At 41.5% G+C, this 27,603-nt stretch overlaps 1 protein-coding gene across 3 annotated transcripts in view; it reads right to left on the bottom strand.

The window, feature by feature from the left end:
- LOC129351600 (golgin subfamily A member 7-like) overlaps positions 1–27,603 on the bottom strand; it is a 47,384-nt gene that overhangs the window by 1,404 nt on the left and 18,377 nt on the right. For 2 of the 3 annotated variants that reach the window (XM_055020530.1, XM_055020529.1), the window contains exons 3-6: positions 13,971–14,096; positions 8,819–8,971; positions 8,109–8,210; positions 5,586–5,640 (exon numbers count right to left, since the gene is read on the bottom strand). In XM_055020530.1, coding sequence (XP_054876505.1) covers positions 5,599–5,640; positions 8,109–8,210; positions 8,819–8,971; positions 13,971–14,096 — 423 coding nt within the window. In that variant the 3' untranslated portion in view covers positions 5,586–5,598. Of the gene's footprint in view, positions 1–5,585; positions 5,641–8,108; positions 8,211–8,818; positions 8,972–13,970; positions 14,097–16,140; positions 16,247–27,603 lie in introns of those variants that run through there. The other variant, XM_055020531.1, reaches the window with a different exon arrangement.

A 27,603-nucleotide genomic window follows, 5' to 3' on the forward strand; every position in this document is an offset into this window, starting at 1 on the left:
AAAAAGAGGAGCATTGATGGCAATCAGCTGAATGATCAGCTGAATAATCAGCTGAACGATCAGCTGAATGATCAGCTGAATGATCAGCTGAACGATCAGCTGAATGATCAGCTGAATGATCAGCTGAACCATCAGCTGAATGATCAGCTGAATGATCAGCTGAATGATCAGCTGAACCATCAGCTGAATGATCAGCTGAATGATCAGCTGAATGATCAGCTGAACCATCAGCTGAATGATCAGCTGAATGATCAGCTGAACGATCAGCTGAATGATCAGCTGAACGATCAGCTGAATGATCAGCTGAACGATCAGCTGAACGATCAGCTGAACGAAAAATAAAAAAGTGGATTTTGATCCAAACTTCCCTTCTGTGAGTTTTATAAAGGACTATTAGGGCTCACCTATAAGAATTTCTGCTTAATTACAAGAATTTAGTCACGATAAAGACTTTTATTCTGACAGTATCAGAATAAAAGTCAAATTTTAACCAGGAAAAAAAATAAAATAAAATTGCCAAAGAATTCTGGATGTTTAACATCTTAACGACAGAGTCCCCTTCTCAAAGAGCTGAACCCCCTGAACCAGACGCTTTCCTCAACATGTCGTTTCTAGGCGCTCAGAGCGTGAAGACGAATGTCAATTTGACTTCATTCTAGTTCTTTCCACTTTGCATCAAACCTCTCTTCACACCAGTAAGCAGCAGTCAGTTGTGCTTTAGTCATTTCCCAAACATTGATCCTTTATCTATTGGTAATTGGTAACGTTTTATAGTGTACCCTCGGTTCCTCGTTCCGCCATATAAACCTAGAGACGGTTCGGTTCCACTCATTAAACTGTTTAAGGGAGAGCGTTGAGCCTTACTCCTCGTTTCTAGGAAACAGTTAAAAAATAAATAAAATTGATCACGCGATTAAGTAGTTAGGAAGAGGTGATTTGATAAAGTTTGTGTGAAGCGGTTAGACTTTGATGTCTTACTATAAATGGTATAGAATTGGGTTTAGGTCAAACAAATGATGCGACCAGACTTCTGTATGAGCCGAACAGAACCTCAGAGCAGAACCCCAGAGCAGAACCACAGAGCAGAACCACAGAGCAGAACCCCAGAGCAGAACCTCAGAGCAGAACCTCAGAGCAGAACCTCAGAGCAGAACCCCAGAGCAGAACCTCAGAGCAGAACCTCAGAGCAGAACCCCAGAGCAGAACCTCAGAGCAGAACCTCAGAGCAGAACCCCAGAGCAGAACCTCAGAGCAGAACCCCAGAGCAGAACCTCAGAGCAGAACCCCAGAGCAGAACCCCAGAGCAGAACCCCAGAGCAGAACCTCAGAGCGACCCAGAGACGTCACACTGCTGCGTTCTGTTTACTGAAGTGATAACAGACAACGGAGCCCTTTAAGGATTTATTTGAAAAGTTAATTCAGCAATGGTGACAAAATCGGAAGGAAATTGATTAAAAGGAAGCAGAGCTAAAAGCAACGGCCCTCTGTAGAGCCCTGAGGTCAAAGCATGTACAGAAATCTGTCTGGATGCATAATGGGATCATTTTAATCCTGCTGTTATTGAATAGACACCAGGCCTTTTAAACTGGAGACACTTAGCAGCATCTACCTCCAAGTATTTCAATTCAACTTTCACTTCTTTCAACAATTTCAATTTTATTGTAACAATTTTCAAAAGGACTCTGAGATATTCACATGGTCTCTGCCAGTTTCCCCAACTCAAATTTGATGAAGCTTCAATCTCATGTGTAGTTTTAAAGACTATGAAAGTTGAAAACCTGTACTGTGAAAGAAATGACTGAGTCGGCAATAAATTCACATTTAACCAGAACGGACATAAAAAAAATTTAAAAAAGCTAGCTGGCTGCCAAGGGTACATTAGCGGCTAGCGGCCGGTGTCCACAGAAGCCTCGACATCAGCGGTTGACTGACTTTAGCTTGACTGAAAAAATAACTACATGGAATATATGAGAAGAAAATTTATTACTAAGATTAACATATTTAGAGTCATTTTTCAGGTCAGAATCCATTTATTTGAAGATATTTTGAGGAGCAGGTGATATTTTAGCAATGTTCTATATCACTGGTGTAAAGCAACGAAAGGAAGAGGCTGTCACCTCTGCTGGTCCAGAGCAGATTCACATGTTACTGTAGTAACATGTGAATCAGCCTTAATGTGACCACACAAGTGGAAGCATTGAAGTACATGCATCAGGATGTTTGAAAGAGAAGTGCTGACTCCTTATTGAAATGATTTACAGCCCTGCATAATAACAGCAATTAAAAAAAAGAAAGAAAGAAAAAAAAAAACTGGTGAAAATGATCCCGTTTTGGCCTGTGAAAACTGAACATGACAGCTAAAGAAAAGCTCCATTTTCAGGGAATGAAAAAAGGAACACGGTGCTAATGACGAACATCTCTTCTGCACTCGCCCCGTCCAACAGTCTGCACAGACTCCATTTTTACAGGTTGTGCACCGAGCCATGCGAGAGTGCGGCGACGGCAGAATGTGTTCGGAAACAGACGCCGGAACACGGACTTGGCGCCGTCGGCCTCCGACAGCCCGGGACGGTATAGGGCCAAGCCCGTTTTCCCTCCCACCGGGGACTGATCCATCACCGCCGCTCAACTTTTCACCTGGCAGACGGTCAGAAAGCAGAATTCCTGCTTTAAGCCTGCTAGACCTTCAACGCGAGGGAGACGAAGGTTTTATGTGTTCTGGAGGAGCTCAAGTTCAATAAGGAGCCCGTTGATTAAAGCTGAACATTCCATAGATCAGAGCTGTGGACCAGAGTGGCGATTCTTCATTTTCAGCAGGGATATATCAGGCCCAGTTTGGAGGAGAGACCCTGGCAGGAAATAGAAACTCTGAGATGGATGTTCTGCAGGTCCCCGCAGTCGGATCTCTGGCTATGGTTCACCCTGCTTTTGACCGTGGTAAATATCCCATGCACACTTCTATCAACAGCTACTTATAAAAGTCCTGGCTTTACATTCCTCCAAAGGACTTGCATGTGAGATGAGGCTCTCAGCGAGGAATTTCAGATGAGCAGAGAAATCCTTTTGGTAGTTAGCCAACAGCACAGCGATCCACAGGGGTCTGTGGTCACACAGACGTTGCCAGACACAATATACCTCCTGTAACGTATTTACTGAGAAAGTCTCGCTCCTGACTGATGGTGGTGTCTCTACTGTAGAGCTTCCGCCTTACCCCGTCCTGCCTCTAACACAACAGAACCTTTGAGGACGATCTGGAGTCAGGAGGTCCTAGATGAGCCGGGCTTTCAGAAAGATTGATGAGATGAGCAGTGTGGAAGATCTGTAGGTATTTGGAGCACCATCTGTGGCTGACGATCGTGCTGTGCTGCCTCAAGAGGGAGGAGCATCAGAAATACTCCACAGCAAAACGAGGTGGAGACGGTTGAGATGCTGGAAACCTTATTTCTGAAATCAGTACTAACTGTACCTTCATAAGATGTACTTTGGGATAAATTTGACCGTTAGATGGTAGCAAAAGGCTTCCAATACAATCGTCTGTATGTGTTGAATATGCAGCAACTGGCAACAGTGGGAAGCATAGCAACATTAAGCCCAGATGCAAATTGAAGAAACAGTCTACACAGAGTTGAGGAACTTTTGAAGTAATTACTCTGAGTTTCATTTGGACTCACTAGAGTGCAAGAAGATTTTGACATGTGAAAACATCAGTGTTTCTCGTTGAGGTTGACTGTGGAATGAAGAGCTACCAGCCGCTTGTGGTCAGCATTGCTTCATCTGACCAAGTTCTTGAAGAAGAGGCGCCGAATATTCTTAAATTATTTGTTTTGCTTCATTTTGGGTTTCCAGTAGGAACGATAAATGAGTGATGGACAAGACACAAACAACAGGTAAGGATGGAGGCAAGAGACATCGCTATAGCCACCAACAGCAGGAGGTCCAGGTTACGTCACAATCGGAGTTCACCCTGTCAGTAGACAGAGATGGCACAGTTACCTTGAAAAAGTAACCTAATTACTTTAACGATTACTTGATTTTCAAACTAAGTTACTTCATCGGTTACGATCGGCAGCTCAGCCACCGCCGCCTCTCTGTCCTCCCTGCATGGTTACATTGGTGTCACTGCTGCCATGAGGAAAGCCACGGGATATCTTTTTATTCCATGAAATAACAAAAAACAGTAATGTACAGTAACGCATAGTCAAAGATCTGCCCCAAGTTTTGAAGAGATTAAAAGAAATCATAGAGAGAGTGTGTTGAGTTTGTGGCAATAATAAAATCCATAAAAATACAAGACAAAGGCCTTTTAGGAGCCTATGTTTGATCTTCAGAATTTTTTTTTGTCAGATCTTAATAGTAGAACCTCATGTCTTGTGAGTTTTGGGTATCGTTATTCTCCTATGACTAACAGATTAAACAGGATGCAATATGAATAGCACAACATAATCCAGACGGCTATTTTCATCATGCTGTGGTGTCGCAGCATGATGTTGTTAGGCAGAGGGAAGCTGGTCAGAGTGCAGATAGATGGAGTTACAAATCCTAGGCGAAAACCAATTAAGCGTTTAAAGCAAATTCATGTGATAAAATGGTCCAGTCAAAGTCCTGACCTAAACCTCAAAGCCGATGTCTGGAAAAACTTGAGTTCAAGCTAAGCTGTAAAAAGAATGGGCAGCATTTTTTTTTTTACTATGCAAATGTGTGAAGCAACCCAAACAAGCCGGGGCAAAGTGGGAGGCGGCGCAATCAAACCTGACTCAGAAGCTTTCAATTTTTTTTTTTTGAAATGGTAATATATAGCTGAAACCCATTCATCACTGTCCTTCTACTTTTCAATTATGCATTACTTTGTATCATTCACACAAAATCCCATTAAAACACACTGAAGTTTGTTGCTTTGACATAAAAGCGCCATACGTGTTGTCACAAATCGTACACGCTTGGAGCCTCAGTCAGTTTAAATCAAAGCTTCGATTCTCGCCCTCAGGCGACCGAAAGCAACGTTGGAACTCTTCTTAGTTCCTTCCAAATTTGGCCTGCGCAGTCAGCAAGCTAATGACTTTTTAAGTGTGATAATCGCTTAATTAATCCCACTTATTGAAGGACTTGAACAATATCCACAGGACTCCTGTGATTAAGAGATTCTCCACCACTTTGTTGTTGGATGTTTTGCTCAGGTTTTGGCTAACTCGTGTGTTTTAAACATCAGGCTCTCGGTTAATTTACAGTATGACTAAACACTGGGCTCTACAATGTGAACATTGAGGAGGAAGAATAATCCCTAAAAAATGCTCCATAAAAACAGGCTTCCTGGTGGGGAAGTAGCTCGGTAATATTACTCACAGCTCCTATCTTTGATGTGGGATCCGTCTCCGAGTGGGTAGGAGGCGTTCTTTTTAAGAGAAATGGACAGAGGGGCGAAAGGGGAGAGCGGCTCGTTTTATTGCTCCTCTTTACTTCTAGGGCCAAGGCGCTCCAAACTTCAGTTACCACTTTGGGAAAAAATGTGCGTGCTGTCGAAATGTTTAGCTTGCCGAGCGTCATACATCACCATCTGAACTACTGGCTCTGGTTGTGGTTAGACTCACCATGGGATGGCTCTTATCTGCTGAAGCTTCTGTCTTCATAGATGGTGATCTCGATCTGGTGGAGGTTGTTAAGGGAAGAGCAGTTGTTGCGAGTTCGCACCGAGTTTCAACCCAAACCAAAAGACGCTGCGCACTTGTTTTGTGCGCTGGCCTGAGCCACACAACAAGGTACAACATCCGTCAATCTTAAAACTGATGGGTTTTTTTTCTTTTTTGGAGCTTCGTCCAGAAATTGGATGTAATGGGCTTGATTGAAATATCACAATCTCAAACTGAAAGTTTGAGAAACTCTTAACATTTGACTAATGCATTCATAACCCGGGAAACATAACAGTCAGTCCCTCCAACATAGTGCAGTGGGTTTTTTTGTGATTGTTGCAGCCTAAAAGAACTGATTTATTCAAATAGTTGTAGAAATAAAATTCAGCATTACTTTTGCCAGTCTTACAAAAAGGGTTTGAATTGATGAACATAAGATCCTGTGTTTTTTGGTGAAGGTTAATAGTTAATATTTAAAGTGCGAATAACATTTTCAAGTACCTTATTGAAAAATTGCTTTTCACGCTCATTTGAACACCAACTGAATGCCAAGTACAAACAAATCCTTCAGAATAATTTTAAACGTTTTTTTTGCCAAGAACAGAAATAACTTTTTTTTAAAAAAGACGATGCGCATGTTTTCATCTGGCTGGTTCAGCTTTCAAGAGGCGTCATAAAACAGGAAGCTTTAAGTGATTGGTCAAAATCCAGCTGAGTTGCAGTGATTGGTCCAAAACAAAGGAAATACAGAAAACGTTAAGCTCATTGCAGAAAAGTTGTGATGACTGTTAAAAATTGCAAGTCAGTACAACATTTGAAAATGCCGAGTGAATTTGCATTAAAAGTTTTGGTTTTGATCTCCAGAAACTTTTTATTTGTAATTCAAAGGCTCTTTGTCTCCCTTTGGATTTAAATATAACAGAAGTTCACTTGTCATAGTTTACTCTACATTGTTAGAAGTTACAATTATTTGGGTATCATTTCGCTGACTATAACCTGATCTTTTTCATGAACAGTGATGTAATCTGAACAAAAAGGCAGCAGAGTGTGTATTCTTTAAGGAAGTTAAATTCCACAAAAGCCTTTCTTACTGAATCGGTTTTCATTTTTTCTACCGTTTCTTGGTTTGGAAACTTGAGAATAAAAAACGTCTCATCAAAATCGTTCAGGTGGCAAACAAGATAATCTGCAATCTGGTCTCTGAATTTATGAGCTCTTGATGCTATAAAACCTTTTTACACATTCATGAATTCATGGGTATTTGTATGACTTGTCTACTTTTTACCAACACAGTTTGAGTACAATTCTGTACGCGCCAACCTTGTGAAAAGCTTATCAGCATAGAATGACTGACCGTAAGTTTATGTGAAAAATATTTTGTACATAAGGCAAAGGAACAGTTTATGTACAAATGAGCAAAAAACCGTAGAAACATGATCTGAAAAGTAGGACTGAAACAATTAATCAGATTAATTATGATTTTAGTTGATATTGAGACTAATTTAGTAATTGATTCATCGTTAACTGGTGGATACAGACAGAAACATATCTGTACAAGTATACAAAAAATACATACATTTTGCATTTAAATGCTTGTAATTATGTTTCATCCAGAACTCCTCAAGTGGCATTGTAAATTAATGTTATGTAATTGCATGGTAGGCAATAAAATGTTTTCTTATTTTTAAAGGGAAATTGATTTGTCTATTTGCATTCGTTAATGTATTTCTAATACTCTTTTAAAAAGGCAGAAGTGGTTAAATAAAAAATCTGCAGAACGAAAAAATAAATTTCACCTGATCGATCCGTCAAAATAATAAATGATCAAATAATCGATTGCAACAATAATCGCTTGTTGTAGGTCTACAGAAGAATATTAAACTGTCATATTCATTTTGTCAAAACGTTAAAACCGTAGTAGTTCAGGTGAAGTGCGACCGTCAACTCCCCCCCTCCCCCATCTGTTGCTAAAATCAGCGCAGCAGTTTGACAGCGTTGGAGAAATAATCCAGATCGCTGTCACTCCACCAGCGAGGCGGGGAACAAAGTTCAGCTGCTAACAATTTCAGTCATATTCTGTAAACCTTCATCTCCTCTTCCCACCCAGCTGGAATTAAAGAGCATGGTGAGCCACCACACACACACATCCACACACACCCACCGACAGTCAGGATGTTGGGGCACCTATTGGTTTTATGGAGATGTTATAGATTACATAGGACTTTTATGTAACTTTTTGAAGCGCTTACATTCATAGCAGCAGATTTCCTGTAAGCAGCTTTGACTGCTAGATTCCATATTTACCCACCATCAGAAGGACGGTAAAAAACCCCACCAACACTCAGACCCGCTGTGCGCCCTTTCTTGGAAATCCAGAGGCTCATACAAGATGGCTGTTTTTATGATGAGGACTGTAGCTTACAATTATAAAAAAAAAAACTATTTTCAATTGGATTTATGGTTTCACAGAGAGTGGGAGGATACGACTCGGAGTCCTCTTTCGATGGGATCTGTCAGCAGGAGGCCTCGTGGCGCGTAGATCTTGTCGTTTTGTTCCTGGATATATTTGGCAATCCTCTTCAAAACCTAAAAAAAAACAACAAAGTTTTAAAACAAAATTGTGACTTTTGAGAACACAAATCCTAAAGTATAAAGAAAAAAGATTTGGGTTGAAAGGATTGTCTTGATCTTGACTAACTGATTATGAAAGTGCACGTCAACTAACTTAGTAATCAATTGATTGCAGTCTGGATCATAAAAAATTCAGGAAAGGTTATTTGCTGATCAGATGCAGAGCAGTAATTTAGCCAATATTGTACAAATATATATATATATATATATATATATATATATAAACTTCCGTTTTAGCTTCACCTAGTTCAAATTTACTAAAGGAATGCTGCTACTGCATTTTAGACAATAAAATGTTCATTTTTCTCATCCCCCCAAAAAAACAGATTTTTTTATTTTTTTATTTGAATCTCTCAATGTAGAGTGTGCCATTTAAGAAAAAAATATATATCAAATTAGTCGTCATAACAATTGATAGAAAAAACAATTATTCAAATAATTATTAGTTCCAGCCTTAAAGGTATAAATATTCATTAAGCCCCAAAAAAACTTATTTGGGTACAGTGGACTCACTTGGAACAAATGTGAACACTGTGTAACTTTGCACAGCCTCCATCTCTCACCTTCTCGTAGTGAGTCTCCATACAAAGGAAGACGGTGTAAGCGGTGAGGCAGGCCAGGCAGCCTTCAATGAACGACTGACTTCCCATCTTCTCTGCTTCCGCATAAAGGTTGTTCAGCGACCGGATCGTCTCCTCAAACTGCTGCTTGTCAATCTGAAACATACGGAAGCAATAAAACAAGACCAAGCAGGTCAAATTAGGGCATCAGAAGGGCAATTACTTAAAAGGTGTGTGTATGATTTATCTTAGCAGTTCTTTTCGTCTTGATAAATGAGGGGCTGGATGTTCTCAGACCGGTCATGCATCAAGAGAGTTCTAGGCTTCCTTCCCGCATTTCGAAACACCTCCTGAGCCGATCGGGTCGTCTCGGCCACGAGGCTCGGGGATGTTTCTACTCAGCAACAGACAGGAAACGGTCCAACTTGGACACAAACATCACAAGTATACAAAGCAAAGCAACTCTCGAAGCGCTCGCTCTTCAGAGACACGGGCCCAAAAGACACAACCTGGGTTTCTAAGTGAAATTGTTGGACTCAGAGCTCTAAAGTATTTACATCCTGGAACTGTTTTGAGTTTGTCGTGACCTGAACAAAGCTTTAAAGTTTGCATAAAAATAAGAGGATTTTTAAAGCCGTTACAAATAAAAACCTATAAAGGTTTTATATACTAAAGTCTGTTAAAAACATTTACCAGACATTTCCTTGGTGCAATCAGAGGGTTTTTGTTTTTCAATATGTACAACCTATTTTATGTTTATTATCTTTTTAGAACTGTGCTTATGCTTTCTCTGATTTTTGGATTTTGTTCTGCGCGTGTCTTTCAAGTGGTGCTTAATGACAAAGTGAATTTTTATTCGCCTCTCCTTCACTTTGATACTTGTAGATGAAACGCAGTATAATTCTCAGATTTCAACAAATGAGTAAGCAAAGCAGCTCGGTTAGATGTAGAACAAATATAAATCCAGCTGTTTCTGGCCTGTTTTCTTGAACAATATCATGTTTGGGGAAAAGCACATTGAATAAGGTTCTCCAGTCAGAAGAAGCTAAAACAAAGGCTGGGCGATTAATCAACTATATACATTAATTGAACTTCTGTGTTTTGAAGATTGTATTTTCTGAAAATTGAATATATAGGATTAAATATATTCAAATACATGTATTTAATCTTGTATTAAACACATTAATACATGATTAATGTATTTAAGGTCAGCTTACTATAAACTTTTTAAATAATAAGACATTTTAAGGTCTTCATTTCACACTCATTTAAGACTTTTTGTTGTACAACCTATCCATTTGCATCTACTAATCATTAAAAAATCTCACCAGTGAGAAATAATACTAATACTTTGACTTTGATAACCTTAAAATGTTTATCTTGAGTCAGTTCTGTGAAGTGCCTCTTGTATTAAAGCTAAACATAAAACAAAAAATAAATAAAAATAAGTATGTAGTAATTACTGAACTCTAATTTTTGTGTTCTGTTGTACCAGTGGTTCTGTACCAGTCTGTATCAAGACGGGACACAGAAAAAAAACCCAAAAAACAGACAAGTCAGTGAATATCCTCTAAGTGGAACCAGGAGCAGCAGAAACCTGCTTCTTGTGCCTGAGGAATGTATCATATCTGGCACTTCCCATCTAAAGTTTATTTTCCCACTAATTTCCCAGTTTGAAGGCTGTGATTCATCTCAGCATCTTCCCACTGTGAGCTTCAGGACACAGGCCAGCAAAACCAGACAATTAATGAAACTCCACTGATATATATATATATATATATATATATAGACTTAATGCAGAGTATATATATATATTTCTCTCTCTCTATAGATATAAAACAAACAGAAAAGAAAATCACATAAACTAAAACAACAAACATGCCTGAAGGAAAAAAAAAACACGTGACTTCTGAAAACCACAAAATATGCAAACCCTGCAAAAAGGGAAAAAATGTTGGCTCAAATAACAAAAAAGCTAAATTAACTAATTAAATAAAAATGCAGGCTGTAAAAAGTTTGGCACTGTGTTGCGCTTAAAAAAGAGAAGAAAAGAAATAGAGGTACAGCTAATCTTGAACGAATGTGTGGGGGGAAGAATTTTATGGCAGTGAGAATGACTTCTTCCACAGCCTCATCTGCCCAGCGTTGATGTGGATATGAAATAAATACCGGAAAAACACTGAAGACCACCAGACTCCTGGGGAAGTGCCAATAAAGCTTCTGAAATGATGGGAAGCAGCTCTTTCATGCGGTAATGAGCGTCAAAGCCACAGCTCTAACTTCAGCAACCTGCTCCTCCATCTAGACATCCGAGTTCCAGCTACTGCCGCAGGAAACACAAACCTGGAGTTTCCTCCAGGTTTATAGGCCTGGCAGGCCTCCAGGCTTTAACTGTCCCCTTCCAGGCAAAGCGTCATTTGTTTTTTTTCATTTTTATTAGTTTATTCAAATATGCATGTCTAAAGCAGGGACAGCAAAGACATATTACAGTTGGTGCATTGAACTAGGCAGTAGGGGGCGCTCACGAACTGTCGCGTACCCAACAACGTCAAAACAATCTGCAATTAGAAATAGAGTATGGTACTCAGATCCAAAGGAATGTGCAGCTGAGCAGAATTATTGTAAAAAATTTTTACAAAATATGCATGTGTATATTTGTGCACTGAAAAAGGCTGCATACATGAGTTCTATGTAAATACCACCAACCAAACACAGACGGATCTTTTTCATCCAATCAGAGTTTTTCTTGTAAACAGTGCAGTCAAGTGGATAAATAACAACCAATCGCAACCAGCCAATCAAGAATTCTGCTCCAAGCAGCAGACACTGCTAAACAACATGTTCGGATTTAGGAACACACAAGAAAGCCTAACACAATAATTGCCTGAATTTGTTGTATTAATCATTTTTTTGTTCACACCAAATAATTATTCATTTGTACTAAACAAATGAAAAGGTAGCGCTTCTTTGACTGTTCGAAAATGTGACCAGTATTACATAGCTGGTTTGAAGATCCACTGGTTGATTACTTACCGTAATTTGGATTTTAACTTCAGTGCAAGAAAAAAACGGCATAAATTTTAAGTGCATTTTACTGTGTCTGAGTCTCTGTAAGTGGTTATGTATTGTCAATAGTGTATTCCACATAATAACCTCATATTTTCAAATTTCCTGTTAACATTTAACATTTTTTAAATGACGGACCGCCGCCGGTGGACCGCCCTACCCCCCCTACTACCAGGCTTAGCTAGTTTTCTTAGGGGAGGAAAAACTTTGAAACATTACAATTTAGATTCTCAGTAAAAAACATATATGAAAAAACTAATAAAACTGTTTCATCAATGACTCAAATTCAAATAAGAGAACAATCATTTACACAATGCTGACTAGCTCCTATGAGTCCTGAAATCAAACTCCTCATCATAGAAATGACAAACACATGTTGCACAGCCTGGTTGGGTTCCAGCTGTGGACTGAGCCATGAGGAAATGTTCTGCTGCACCATGGGAGTATATTAGTGGGGAGAGGAGTGAGCCAATCTGGCTACGAAGCGCCGCTCAGAGCCGTCATCAGGCGGCTCTGATGACGTCGATATTGTACAAAGAAGCAGGTATTCCTCCACTCTCTTCTCATCACCGTGACTCTGGAGTCTCCACCAATCAGTGATCCTCTTCTTCTGTTGAGAACACTGAATTGTAATCTCCTTGTTTACAATTCTTGTAAACTCTGTTTTTGCACTGAAGCCCCCCCAACTACAGCCAGTTGTATTTATAGAAGAGGTCGCGCTAAACTTCTGTTTCCATCATTTGGACTCACTGTATGAAAAAAATAATTCCATCATATTCTATTTTTATCCCATTTTTTTCCAGTGATACTCAGGCCTATTACTAGACTGGACATAGTTACACACATGTGCCATTACTCTGCATTAAGTCGGGAAAATGACCCAATCACCCAGAAGAACTTGAGGAAGGACAGCATTGCTTTGCTATTAATAGCTAACACTACGACAGCTAGAGAAGTTCCACTGGTTTTACATTTAACAGGCCAGTTAGATGTTTTAATTTGTATTAAAAATATGGGCAAAAAAAAGTGGGAAGTGGGTCAGTTATGCTACTTTGACTTTGATAACCTTAAAATGTTTATGTGCTTTGTAAATGTAGTTGTTTGGTTCAGTAAGCGCTTAAAAAATGTAAAGAACACAAGTAGTTCTGAGATCATTTCAGCATAATTTTTCTTTTGTTGTGGCGCACTGCAATTTCTGAAAGTTAGGTAACAGCAAAAAAACAAACTCATTTATTAATAGAATATTGCCATTATTTATATCAATCACCAAATAATGTTAAATATCTAATAAAGTATTTAACCAACTACATCTCTTACAGTGGCATTTATGTAAAAATTAATATACATTTAGTTTTCTTGGATCTTGGCAATAAACAAATTGTTTATGGCTTTATAAACATTTTTTTTTTCACATTTCAAAACATCTGCAATTGTCTCAACTTTAATGTAAGTAAAATGTTTTGGTTTTATCTTCATGACTCAATGCATAATAATAGTGCCTGAAGGTACGCATCACTAGAGAAAGCGACTAACGCGCCTTCCTAACCATAAATAAATACTGATGTTTATAGCAACTCCTCTCCCTGCAGACCAGCCTCCAGTCTCACTAAACACCTCAGATAAAACTTTGAGGCATTTTGAATGTTTTTTGAAACAAAGAGTCTTAAAATTCACTTCCTGCCAGAGGGAGCGATAGGAAGCCTTTTATCGGCTTCTTCCTACAACGGTGGAGCTGTACTCAGCTGGAATGTGATGTGAGGGCCGGCGGTCTGCTCTGCCAGCTGGCTGGAGGTTTCAGGGGAGAACACTGAGACCACCTCTGGGCCGTGGGTTGTTGATGAACATCATTTTGTCCCATTAGCCCAGAATGCACAGCTGATAATGGAGAACATTGAGAAAGAACAACAACTCCTCAGATTTCAACAAAACTCAGATCTTCCATCGTGACCGAAAACAGAAGAGACACGGAGAGGCAGCGGCCGTCATCAAGGCATTCGGCCTCCTATTAGGATTCTCATTTTACGAGGAACACTCTGCTGTTCCTCATGAAAGGACCAGCTGGGGTCCTAGTGTAAAACACGTCTCCCACCTTGGTCTCCAGCTCTGAAGGAAACTTGGTCTGGAACTGGCACATGGTTCCGTTGGAGTAGTCTCTCTGAATGAAGACTTTGGCTGCGACAGCCGCCTGCTGCCTCATGTCCTGTAAGCTGTGGGTCTGTGGAAACAGGAGTCAGAACGTCAACGTCTGTGGTGGCGAGGCACAGGGAACTCATCACAGCAAAACACAAACTCCTGGACTTCAAGAAAAATCAAAAACTGCTTTCCAAACAGGTCTTCCTGTGCATTCTCCATATCAAGAATATAAAAGGCAAGGGCTAGGTGATAAATTGATATTATCAATTTATATTTTTGGTTTTTAAAGATTTAATTTGACAATTTAGGCAGGCTTTGCAGGATTTGGACTTTGAATTTAGGGTAACTCTATGATGAAATATAAGAGTCAGGCTAAGATTTAATTCCCCCCACCCCTCCCCCGAGAATAGAGTCATACAAGAATACTGTCATGTGATAATATAGTCAAAATAATACAAGATTTAAGGTGTAATATTATAAGAACTCAAACACAAAAAAACAAAAGAAATAAATTATCCAAGCTTTATTTTCCTAGTTTTAAGGCGCAAAACGCTGCATCTTTATTCCAGCAATATTAAGACTACATCACCATTATTAGACAAATATTTCTGCAGCCTGACTCAAATGCTCCAAAGTACAACTCACAGAAGCGATAATCCAAACAAAAGAAACTTTTTGAAAATTTATTTCTCACTGTTGTCATTTCATTTATTTATTTTTTATTGGAAAAGATAAAGCGGGAGGAAAGAAAAAAAAGAACAAAACAAATTTGCTATAAAAATAATCCGATTTGTTTTCTCTGCCATATCGCCCAGCTCTGCACGACAACGTATTTGTGATATAGAGAGCAGCCCTACTGAGGACCAGATAAGCCGAGATACTTCAGCTTTGTCTTAAGGTTTATGTCAAGATTACAAAGAACCATTAATAAAGCAAGCAGGGCAGGTGACTTATATCGCCTTGTTATAATCACAGATTATCTGAACTTCAGAGACGTAAAGCAAGTGAACACAGATATAAAGAGAACGTTGGACCTGCAGATGGAAACACGTTCCTGTAATCTAATCTGACCTTTGGCCTAAATGGTCCAGGTCAGGTCAGTAACTGTCATGGATGCAACCATGTTTCAGCATAAATTAATCAAATTAATGGCTGGCATCCAAGTCTAATCCAGATGCTAGACCGAGTCACATTTATAACACCTGAAGGTAACATGGTTAGTTGACTGAACCATAATGGAACTGTGCCCCTGGAAAATACATAATACTGGCCCTGTAATAATAAAAACACCCTGTAGAGCGGATGTCCATGTACTCTACAGTATATGTTGTCAATACGTGGTTGGGCCTCCTTTTTGCATGAATTACTGCATCAATGCAGCGTAGCATTTAGGAGCCACAGCCTGTGGTTTTGCTGAGGTTGCTATGACAGCAGCACTCTCAGGGTCAAACCAATTTGTTCGCTTTTAAAACCCACCAGGACCATGTCCATTAAAAATGATGTAAAATCGATGTGTCTGATAGAAATTGTTCAATTGGTCTAAAAAAAAAAATCATAGATTATTTTGTTCGTTTTGTTCTCTGCTACAAGCAAGTATCAAAATTTATATAAATAAAAGCCTCATATATGGCTGAGTAAATTTTACAACTTTTTCCATTGACGTTCTCATTAATCTACTTAACAAAATATTGACTCTGGACAAATGTGGACCGAAAATGGGAGAAATTATTTAATTCCGCTTCTCATTTAGCTGATATTTGTTTATTGTCTAACACAGACTGTATTATAGAGGATAACACATTACCCATTCATTTTTCATAGTCGTCACGGATTTTGCTTCTTTCATGAGCCAGTTTGCTGTCAGCAGTAAATGGTTTTATAGCTTAGTGCTTTCGGAATCAACCAATCCCAATCTTTGCCCGGTTTAATTGAAAACTCTTTTCACAACAAAATAGCTTAGCATGTTAGCAGCCAAACCGGGAGCTAGCAGCGGGCTAACACCACCCGTTCACTCTCGGTTTACTTCTTTAATAGTGAGCCAAACCCGGCACCACTACTGACATCTCAGGACATGTTTATGTTCTCCACATGAGAGGAAAAACAGAGGTTTAATTTGCATAGCCTACCTCCGCCATGTTGAAGATTTCTGAATTCCGCACGACGTGCTACGCAGTACTCGTTCCGTCGGGAAACACTTGTGTAATATTCGGTTCCAGTTCAAACTTGGCCAACAGATACAGGCTTACTGCTGAAGCAAACGTGCAAAAATGCAATATATGAAATTGATACAGACATATTTAAAATATTAGCAAGCAAATGTAGAAATTATTGTAAGACTATTTTAATAAAAGTACAAGGAAAAGATATTATTACTTAAGCAGGGAAAATAAATTCTCAGATTAAAGACTCCAGCCCTCATCAAGTTTATTTTGTTTTATAAATCACAACCTTTTGCATGTGAAGTTGCATGTGCAAGTTTCTGGACCCATTTTGTATGTATGAAAGCTTTAAAATTCTGTCAATCAAGTATATTGGTCCAGCATATTTCAGCAACAAGGCCATTCAAAGCACTTTACATCATAAAACGATAAAAACATCATGAACACATCACGTAGTCACCAGTTGTGAAAACCAACTGGTGACACATTGCATTTTCTCAAGTTCCATCATTAAATACATCAAATAAGTTGGTCAGTGTTCAATTTATTATATGGTTTGAGAGCAACTCTGAACAGGTTCTCAGTGTTTCAGCTGTTTTGCAGTTTTCTGGACGTTTGTCACAACATTTGTGGCACATAAAACCAGAATGCTGCTTCTCCATGTGTGGTTCTGATTCTGGGGATGTAGAGCAGAGCGGACCAGAACTAGAACCAGAACCAGAAGACCTGAGAGTTCTGGAAAGTTGATACAACAGTAGATCTTTAATGTATTGTGGTGCTAAGCCATTCAGTGATTTTAGACGATTGTAGTATTTTAAAGTCAATTCTCTGATGGTGAGCCAGTGAAAGGATTTTAGAAGTGGGATGATTTACGAACTAGACATTCCTGGTTTATTGAGGACACGGGCAGTAGCTGTCAAATTATTTTTAGGAAGATACTGTTGCAGTAATCAATGCAACTAAGGATAAATGCAGGGATACATTTCTCTAAATCTTGTTGGGTCATTAGATTTGTCCATTTCTGACCCAAAATAACCCACAGTTTCAGTTGATCCTGAGAACAACCGTGATCTCTTTATTGACAAGGTAATTGCTCAGATGCCAGACTGTGTCTCACACTCACCAATCACCGGCTCATACTTGATGTGTGCCAAATGTTTTATGAGTAACGAAGCATTGGGAGAATTTGCAAAACATGATTTAATTATACCATAAACAATGTCCCCGGTGGCAATTTGGGTTTGCAACTCACCCTTGGAGTTCTCGGCTTACACCGTTCCAGATCACAGGGAGGTTTTTCTTTTTTTTGCATGGTTTGGCTGCACACGCACAAAAGTCAGTTCAGATAAACATACACACCACAAGAAAAAAAATCACAAAAAAATAACATCAATATTTTTTCCAAAGTAGGATTTATCACAACAATTTGAAACAACAACGGCAGTCATTTTCCATTTATGTGAGTTTATGTTGAACTCTTTCTGCACTGTGAAAACGTAATTTCGCCAAGGATTCCAGCTGCTTCTCTGTGGAGACGTTCTGCAGGCCAAAAACAAACGGCACCATCAGAGTTCGCTGAACCGTTTCTGTTTGCAGTTGGTCTAACGTTTTTCTCTCTAGGTGTTTCAGTTCAGAAGATATGGAGAAATTTCAGTGATGCAGTGGCAGCCCTTCGGGACAAAAATACTTAAATATCTGGAAGACTTTATCCGATGTGCCCACCATCAGCAGATAATTTGATCCCTTCTACATCTCCTCATTTGCATTTTACTTTCCTCTGATTTCAACTGCAGCATTTCAAAGGTCTGTGTTACCTTCTTTGTGATTGTTAATTCTTTTTAACAAGATTTTGTCATCTAAAACCAACAAAAATACAGAGAAATGTAAGATCAAGTCAAAAAAAAGATGTGTGGAAATCTAGAAATAAATATTTGATTTAGGTAAAACTGTGAATAAATGCAAGCATAAATAAACAGAGTGAATACATACAAAGTCCTTCACAAGCAGTCACTGGTCAAAACAAAAATTTCCTTTCAGTTTATTTAGCCAGCGTCGAACGGTCATCAAGTCATCTGAGGGCCACTTCCAAGAGAAAGTAAACAAGTTCTATTCAAATCAAATTCAGTTTGTTCCAAAACAACAACACACAACAAGGCACAGTACAATGTAATTAAAGTCAAAGTCAGGAAAGGCTAACTTCTGCCTCTGTGTTTGAACTCATGGCAACTCCAAGTCCTGATCCTTTGACTGAATTATGTTAGTGACTTCCAAACCAGTATTCTAATTTGTCAGTACTGTCTTGCACAATTTTTATTTTAAATCTACCCCTTACTATATTTAGAAAAGTTTATAAATGTAAACTATTGCTAACTTAGCACAAAAAATAAGTGAACATTAAAGAAGTGACAAAATCAAGAACTAACTTCAGCACATATAGGTCTCTCCCCTCCCCTTTAGTTCTATGTAAAAAAAGAAAACAGTGGAATGTTCATGGCTGGTGTGTGTTTGCAGAAACAAGAACGTAGTGACATTTGCTTGTGTTGTGTCGCTGACTTTACAGCAATCTGCACCAAGCGTGCACGTAGCGACAGTGGAAGGAAAAAACTGCCCTTCAATAGGGAGAAGCCGTCATCACAAGCAATCATCTGTCATGACCGACGGAGGGGTTGAGAAGACGCTTCACACCGCAGTCAGTCATTCACACTCTGATGCTGGCAAGGAACTTGCCCAAGGACACAAATACAGAGGCAGGCAGAGCAGGACTAGAACTGGCAACCCGCTGACTGAGGTGGAAAAAAAACTGAGAGAAAACTAAGTTAACAGTTTAAAAAAAAGTATGCATTTGTATACTGGAGAACAGACAAAAGAAAGTGAGAAAAAAATGATCAGTTTGTCCTCCAGCAGTCTAAACCTACAGCAGCATCACTACAGACATTGTCTACCTGCCAGGGGGTGAAAAGTACTCACCCACTTTCCAATTTCCTGATATTTTGCACGTGTCGCACTTCAGTGTTTCAGAACATGAAACTAATTTAAATATCAGTCAAAGACAACACAAGTAAAGATGAAATGCAGTTTTCAAATGAGGATGTTTTTTCTATTTTCCCCCTCTGAGCCGTGGAGGTGTCCCTGCATGTTTCAGAAGGTGAATAAACATTAAGTTATTTCTCTGACTCACTGCGGTCGAGGAATCAGGTTTAGTGCTGTGTTTATGAGAAACCACAGAAATCTGGTCATCAACTTGTTGGATCTGCTTCCAGAAAGTCACAGCAAGAAAGGTTTTCCTCACTCTGAAGCAAGTAGTGAAAATAATTCAGACATAAGCAATGAATTACGAGCCAGTTATTGTCTCTTTCATAGCATTAAACTTTTTCTTTGCACATGCACTTTTACATTGGTTGATCTCTTCAGTTCAGCATGCTTCCAGGCCACCTAAGGCCTCCTCTGAAAAATCCCTACCGTTATAAAACAGTGTGATTTATTTGTAAGCTCTTATTTTGAAATGTAACTGGACACTCTTCTTTGTTAAGCGAGGCGAGAGGAGTCATTATGGAGACGCCGGCATCGAGATACTCAAGTCTTCTGATACCCTGGGTTGCGACAGCTGGAAAAAATAAAGGAAAGTCCAATGTTACAGAAGTAAGCTGGCGATATTTAAAAAAGAAAAAAAAAAAGAAAAATGACTTGCGTCAGATGTGGTCGACAGACTTTAATTTTGTCCAATCAGGTGTGATGAGTCATGAAAGTTTTCATATTAAATGACTCAAACATTCAGCATGTTACATTTAAAAAACATTGATGGTAATGAATTAAAAAAAGAAGAAGATGCGATTCAGAGATACATAAGGATAATTTAAAATCTCTACTTAAGCAAAGTTGTTTGGCTTTAGTCTGCTGGAGAAAACCACATAGGAATCCAACATGTACAAACATAACGTGCAAAATCCACAGGGAGATCCCGCCTGCGATCTACACCCAGGACGTTGTAGCTGCGAGGCCATGAGGCGGTTTGTTTTATAACTGTTCAATATAGTGATGAAATCAGCCCTTGTTTACTCGCAGCAGTCACGTCCTTCAGAGCAACTGAAAGTCTCGGCCTTCAAAAAGAATACTCTGAAACATTTTATGGTGTCAGTCTGCTTGGTAAATGAAAGCCAGAAATCTCATCACTTGCCCACATAATTATTTAGCCATTGACTTTCATCAGCCACCACAATAACCACTTGAGCACAAAACAGGAAAACAAATCATTTAATCTTATTATTTTGGTTTGGACATAAGGAATGTGCGGCTGGAGTGTGCTTTTTCTAGTCCCCGTCGGAGGAACTTTGAAACTCTGTTGTATTTTATGCTTCAGTGCCTCGGTCACAGCTGGTTTCTATGTACCCACTCAGGGGTCCCTCATATCACCACAAATTACCAGAGTAATGACATGACGTTATTACCTCACCTCCACATGACTCACTTGCGTCAGATGTGGTCGACAGGGTGTATTCGAAGGCCCGTGGAAATTCAAACATTCAACTTTCCCCGGGATGCCTAGAGGGGACATAAAGGAAAGCGTGCATGCCTCCAAATGTTTATTAGCTGTTTAATATCCTGTTTAGGGTCTCTTTTATCAGTGTAGTGAAGTGCGGTCCCCCTTGATTAAGTCACTGTTTCTTTTCGGCGCAAGTGTTCGCTGAGTTTTAAAACGTAAACACATGGCACCTGAGTAATTTAACACAATTAGTTTCCGATACTAAAAGAACTACAATTTCAACCGACGGACATCCTGTGAGGCGAGATGTTACGCGAAATGTTAACAGCTTTACTCAGCATATCCTGACGACGGTTTTGGGCATGTTTGGACGGGGATCAGATTACTTCATATTTCAGTAAGCAGTTTGAGAGGCATTAATCTTCCTGATAAATCCAGACAGTTTTATAGTGTCGTGTGTGGGAATGTTTAGAACGTACATAAATCTGCTCCAGACTTGTGCACCCGAATGGCCGAAGTCTGTAGAGCTAGGCATTCCTCCACAGCGTCACTGACCGAAACATTCCTGCACGTTATTCCCTCGCCAACACTTTGTCAGTTCTCTGGGCCTGCTCTTAACATTGGTTCATCTTGAAGGCGAAGGTGATTTTCAGTGAACTAAAAGACCTGAATCCACCGGTTCTTGTGGCTCGTGTCGCTGTGCAGCGCTGCCTGCCAGATCGGCGGAGATCGAGTGTGCATAAATCTCAAATTTCCCCCAGGGACCAAAAGAGCTAGGTTTGCTTCATATTTTAAAGTCTTGACTAATTTGCCCTATGGCTGCAATCAGTGATGGCTGGTGAACAAAAAGCAGTATTTGGTGGGGCGGATATGCCAATGGATTTCAGTCCCTAATCCGGTATAAGGATTCAAATAAATGATAACAAAATGACTACATTTCCACAATAATTTAACATTCATCATACAGTAAAATAACATGAGGAATTACATTAGCCTAAAATAGGAGGTGTGTTCAGTAAATTGCAAAATATACAGAATTTTTTTATAAAATATAACCGTGAATCAAACCCAAAACTGTGAAAGACGTTAGATTAGCTGTAAGTTTACAGCTCCAATCAAATTAAATTGCTTTCAAACAGAAGCGAATCAACTGACACCAAGACAAGAGGCCTTACCACCCACAACACACTGATGTCTGATAAAATAATCACATCTACTCGCAAAATCAGAAGGACGTTTTCTTCTGCTGGAACCAGAACGCCAAACAATCCCCCCTGGATTTATCTAACAAACAGGAGCTCAGGACTGTTCACCACATCAGAGTGACCCCAAACATCATGATGTCAACCAAGACATCTGTAAAATCCTCTGCATTATCAGACAAGGTGGAAAATCTCATCAAATTTTCCCCTGACTGCTGATGTCACCATCAACTATGGAAAAGGATTAGGGCCAACAAAAACGAGTTCTGACGTTTTTCTCATTATTCTTTTTTTCTGTAATCATCAAATGCATCACCACAGTGACCCAAGACTTTCTGGCATCTTCCAGGGACCCAAAGATTATATTCACCAATTCCGATTGAGCAAATGTTTATTTTTCCCCAGCAACCCCACTTGATTATACGCAGCGACCAAGAAGAGAACTGACAGGAGTCTGCAGCGGAAAATTTACAGCAGAATGAGAGTCATCTGGTGGAAATGCACATTTAGACACACAGTATTAAGAAAAACAGGCTAATGCAATTTTTTAATAATATTTTTCCTCCCCATACCTCATGAGCAAATTCAGCGCCCCCTGTGGGGCAGCCGCCACTGATCACAATCCTATTCTATGGTATAAAATCATTTCCACAAAAGTGCTGATCATGATCCAGGAGCTTTTGTGAACTTTCCTGACGCTGAGGCTGCAAAAATGGCGCTAGCATCCAATTTTATAAGTAAATGTCACTTACAAACAGCTATTACATTCACTATTACTTCATAATGTCTCTTCTCTTGGGCAAACACAGGAAAACCCCAAACCACTGGCCCCAGAGTGGAGGAAAGAAAATCTGAGTATGTAGAGTAAATGGTAGCAAGGGTTCTCTGTAAGTGGCCTAAAACTTTAAAAGAAAAACATTGTTAAACAGAAAATCGATGACCCAGAAGATCAATTGCATGACAATAAGTTGGAAACTGGATTTTATCCTGATAATTACCCCACGTAGAAATCAAGTTAAATTAACACAGAATATTTATGTTGTAATTTGAAAACCAATAATTTTTTTTCTTGAATTTACCAGTAATTAAAGCTAAATTTAATTTATCCTGCATTCAATTCAGTTGCATCTCTGTATTGATGAAACTATAGCTTCATTGGTAACCACTTTTTCTTGATGACAAATTCTAAGTTTTTTTTTTTTTAAGTCTACAGGAAGCATCCTAAAAGCATACTGCAAATTCCAAGGGAATTACAAATTTATTACATGCATGCTGACAATATTTCATCACATTAGAGCTCTGCGTCCACAGACAGCTGTTTTTGTACTGTAAGAAACCAAAAACTTCTTTTGGCGTCCATCCCAATAGAATGGATTTTTGCAGGACAGCCTTTTTGTATCTTCCTCTGACAAACCTCCTGTTCCCTGTCACACAGCAGAGAAAACGATGCAAATTGAAGGCAGATCAGCTTCAGGGACTGTATTCATACAGTTTGTGGTCATAAAACATGGTGATTCTGCAGCAAATAGTGAACCCAGACCAGAAAATTATTAATATTATTTTAATTATACTATAATAGTTTCAAGATATAATTAAAATTTTATCAGAACCCCTTCACAAACCAAGGAGTTTGCGAAAAGGAAGGTGAAGAAGAGCAATGTTTTCTGTAACCTTTGCCTGTAGACGATTACCTGAAACCACAGTAGGTTACATTTCGAGCAGAATCACCAATAACTCGTACCAAAACTTGGTGAACATGCTAACCTCTGCAGTTCAATGACATCACCAGTAGGAGGAGGTGAGCTGAAAGAAGACTAACTGTGTAAAAGGAACATCAAATGACAATGGCGCACATTTCAGGTGACCTTTGTGATATGATTCTGACCTTTACTCAGAATCATATTAGATTTGTTAATGCAGCCCAAGGGTCTTCAACTCCAGGCCTTGATGTCTGGTGTCCTTTAACATATAGACATGTCCCTGGTCCAACACAACAGGATCGTACGAAAATAACAAGGCTGCCTTTTTATATAAATCAAATATGCCATCGACTCAGTGACCAAAAGGACACAAGATACCCAACAGTGGAGTAGCTTTGTCTTGCTAACACAAAATCACCTCTCCAGGTTCCTCAGAGCTGAACGTTAGCCCCAAGATGTTTTTCTATACATTTCATAAACTTAGTCATAAACTATCCTCGCTTTGTTTCTTTTATTGAAGTTAGAGTCACTGAACCATGAGCATGAGACATTTTCTGCATTTCATGAGTAAGAAAATTGCTAAAAGAATCCCTGTTAACTAAATTGTAATCCTTTTCCTGACAACCAGGTTTAATGAAACAGCTGGACACTATAATGTCATGGCAGCCAAATTTAGACACTCATTCCAAAGTTTTCAGAACAGATCTCAGTTTTTGTTTTTCTAAAAGTTCAGCTGAACAGTTAAATCATTAAGTTTCTTAGCAACAGAAAGCTTTTGAAACCAGGAATGTTAGGGAAAAAAGGTTTATTAGATTAAATAAATTAGAAGGATATTAGTCATCTTTGTAATGTGCTCAGTATTGCCAGCAATAAACTGAACTGAACCATGGAGCTAATAAAATACCCCAGAATCCATCTGGGTCAGGCCACTGCTCTTTTATCTGCAGCTGAAACCGTCCTTCTGCCTGACAGCATATCAAGTAGACCATCACAACACTCCAATTTGCATTGTTCTGGAGTTATCTGCAGAGAATAAACAAACACATCAGACCAACTGTGAAAGGGTCTGTGCGCAGCAACGTTTACTAGAAGACAGGCTTCAAGAAAGCATAAAAATCATGCAGATTTGGTTTAAGGCATTGTATACAAGTACAAAAGACATACAATTACAGAAGTGGATGCCTTTCATCATCCTTGTGATGGGATGTTTGCTGTTTTTAGCTCAACGAGAATCTCTGAGTTCACGTCGACAAAGCTGCTCCTGTCATGTAGGTGACATCTTTCTCATTTACCTTCAACCTAAATGCGATGGCATGCGGAACATCAAACTCACAAGTAGTACGAGCTAAAATCCAGACTGTCATGTAAACTCAGAGGATGGAGATTAACAAGTAGTTGTCAATAAAACTTTCTAGATTGTAAAAGTGCAAAATGTCTCACTGGTCATTTCAGAAACTGTGTGGCCCACTGAGCCAGAAAGACCATTTAGAGGCACAGAAAACCTTTGCAGATTGTCATAAAGTGAGGTGATGGAGGTGGTGAGGCAGACGCTAGAGACCCAGGTAAGTTGAATGGCGAGTAAATTAAAAAAATCCACAAAAACAGTCCAAACAGTAGTCCGCGGCCAGGCAGCACGGCTGAGCAGAAGCCCGGGCTCACACCGGTAGCAACTGGTCTTAAGGGCGGCACAGAAAACAACAACGACAATCTGGCTGACAACAAAAGTACGACAACGACAAGGACCCGACGAAGAACAAAGGACACAGGAGGGACTAAATACACTGAGGGTAATCAGGAGAACAAGACACACCTGGGAACAATCAAGGGGAAGACAGGACAACGAGGAGAACTCAGGACACAGAAACTCAGAATTAAACACAGAAAAACACCGAACCTGACAGTACCCCCCCCTTAAAGGGCGGCTACCAGACGCCCAAAAACAAAATCCAAAACCCAAAAACCAGGGTGGGCGGAGGGGCGACGGAAGAGGGCCAGAGTCCAGAAAACAAAAAACTACCCACAAAAGGTGGGCGGAAACACAAGGAGGGGCCAAGAGTCCAAAACTAAACAGAAAGAGGGCAGAGGCGTCGAGGGGGGTCCGGTGGGCGTCCTCGGCGCCCGCGGCAGACCCCACAGGGGAGGTCCGGAGGGCGTCCTCGGCGCCAAGGAGCACTAGGGGGCACGGGAGGAGCACTGGGGGACTCGGGAGGAGCCCTGGGGGTCTCGGGAGGAGCACTGGGGATCTCGGGAGGAGCACTGGGGATCTCGGGAGGAGCACTGGGGATCTCGGGAGGAGCACTGGGGATCTCGGGAGGAGCACTGGGGATCTCGGGAGGAGCAGCGGCACAAGGAGCAGAGTCCACGGAGGCCGGAGCGGAATCCGGCGGAGCAGGAGCCGAAGCCGGAGCGGAATCCGGCGGAGCAGGAGCCGAAGCCGGAGCGGGGTCCGGCGGAGCAGGAGCCGAAGCCGGAGCGGGGTCCGGCGGAGCAGGAGCCGAAGCCGGAGCGGGATCCGGCGGAGCAGGAGCCGAAGCCGGAGCGGGATCCGGCGGAGCAGGAGCCGGAGCCGGAGCGGAATCCGGCGGAGCAGGAACGGCAGCCGGAGCAGGAACGGCAGCCGGAGCGGGGTCCGGTGGCGCATGAACGGCAGCCGGAGCGGGGTCCGGCGGAGCAGGAACGGCAGCCGGAGCGGGGTCCGGCGGAGCAGGAACGGCAGCCGGAGCGGGGTCCGGCGGAGCAGGAACGGCAGCCGGAGCAGGAACGGCAGCCGGAGCAGGAACGGCAGCCGGAGCGGGGTCCGGCGGAGCAGGAGCCGAAGCCGGAGCGGAATCCGGCGGAGCAGGAACGGCAGCCGGAGCAGGAACGGCAGCCGGAGCGGGGTCCGGCGGCGCAGGAACGGCAGCCGGAGCGGGGTCCGGCGGCGCAGGAACGGCAGCCGGAGCGGGGTCCGGCGGCAGGAACGGCAGCCGGAGCGGGGTCCGGCGGAGCAGGATCGGCAGCCGGAGCGGGGTCCGGCGGAGCAGGAACGGCAGCCGGAGCGGGGTCCGGCGGAGCAGGAACGGCAGCCGGAGCGGGGTCCGGCGGAGCAGGAACGGCAGCCGGAGCGGGGTCCGGCGGAGCAGGAACGGCAGCCGGAGCGGGGTCCGGCGGAGCAGGAACGGCAGCCGGAGCGGGGTCCGGCGGCGCAGGAACGGCAGCCGGAGCGGGGTCCGGCGGAGCAGGATCGGCAGCCGGAGCGGGGTCCGGCGGAGCAGGAACGGCAGCCGGAGCGGGTCCGTCGGAGCAGGAACGGCAGCCGGAGCGGGGTCCGGCGGAGCAGGAACGGCAGCCGGAGCGTGGTCCGGCGGAGCAGGACGAGGAGCAGAGGCTGGAGCTGGGGCTGGGCTGGCGGAGCGGATGTCTGGCCTGGGAGGCAGAGGTTTAGCATCCCACGCTGCGAAGGCTGTCTGGCGTATATCCTCTGCCTCCGCTGCAGCTCCACCAGCGCGGGGTGCTGGAGACGTGGAACCCAGTAGTCCAACAGCAGTCCCAGGCGTATGGCGAACCCCAGTCGCCTCAACGCAAACGAGGACGTACTCCTTGACTCCTCATACTCGCGAATGGTTCGGAGCAGCTCCTCTAAACCCTCTGGGTCCATAATGCGGCCTCACCGTAATTCCTTTTGGTCGGGTCCTTCTGTCATAAAGTGAGGTGGTGGAGGTGGTGAGGCAGACGCTAGAGACCCAGGTAAATTGAATGGCGAGTAATTTAATGAAAATAATCACAAAAACAGTCCAAACAGTAGTCCGCGGCCAGCAGCACGGCTGAGCAGAAGCCCGGGCTCACACCGGTAGCAACTGGTCTTAAGGGCGGCAAAGAAACAACAACGACAATCTGGCTGACAACAAAAGTACGACAACGACAAGGACCCGACCAGGAACAAAGGACACAGGAGGGACTAAATACGCTGAGGGTAATCAGGAGAAACAAGACACACCTGGGAACAATCAAGGGGAAGACAGGACAACGAGGAGAACTCAGGACACAGAAACTCAGAATTAAACACAGA

The sequence above is a fragment of the Poeciliopsis prolifica genome, unplaced genomic scaffold (genome assembly GCF_027474105.1).
Source record: "Poeciliopsis prolifica strain line A6 unplaced genomic scaffold, Auburn_PproV2 SCAFFOLD068, whole genome shotgun sequence".
NCBI lineage: Eukaryota > Metazoa > Chordata > Actinopteri > Cyprinodontiformes > Poeciliidae > Poeciliopsis > Poeciliopsis prolifica.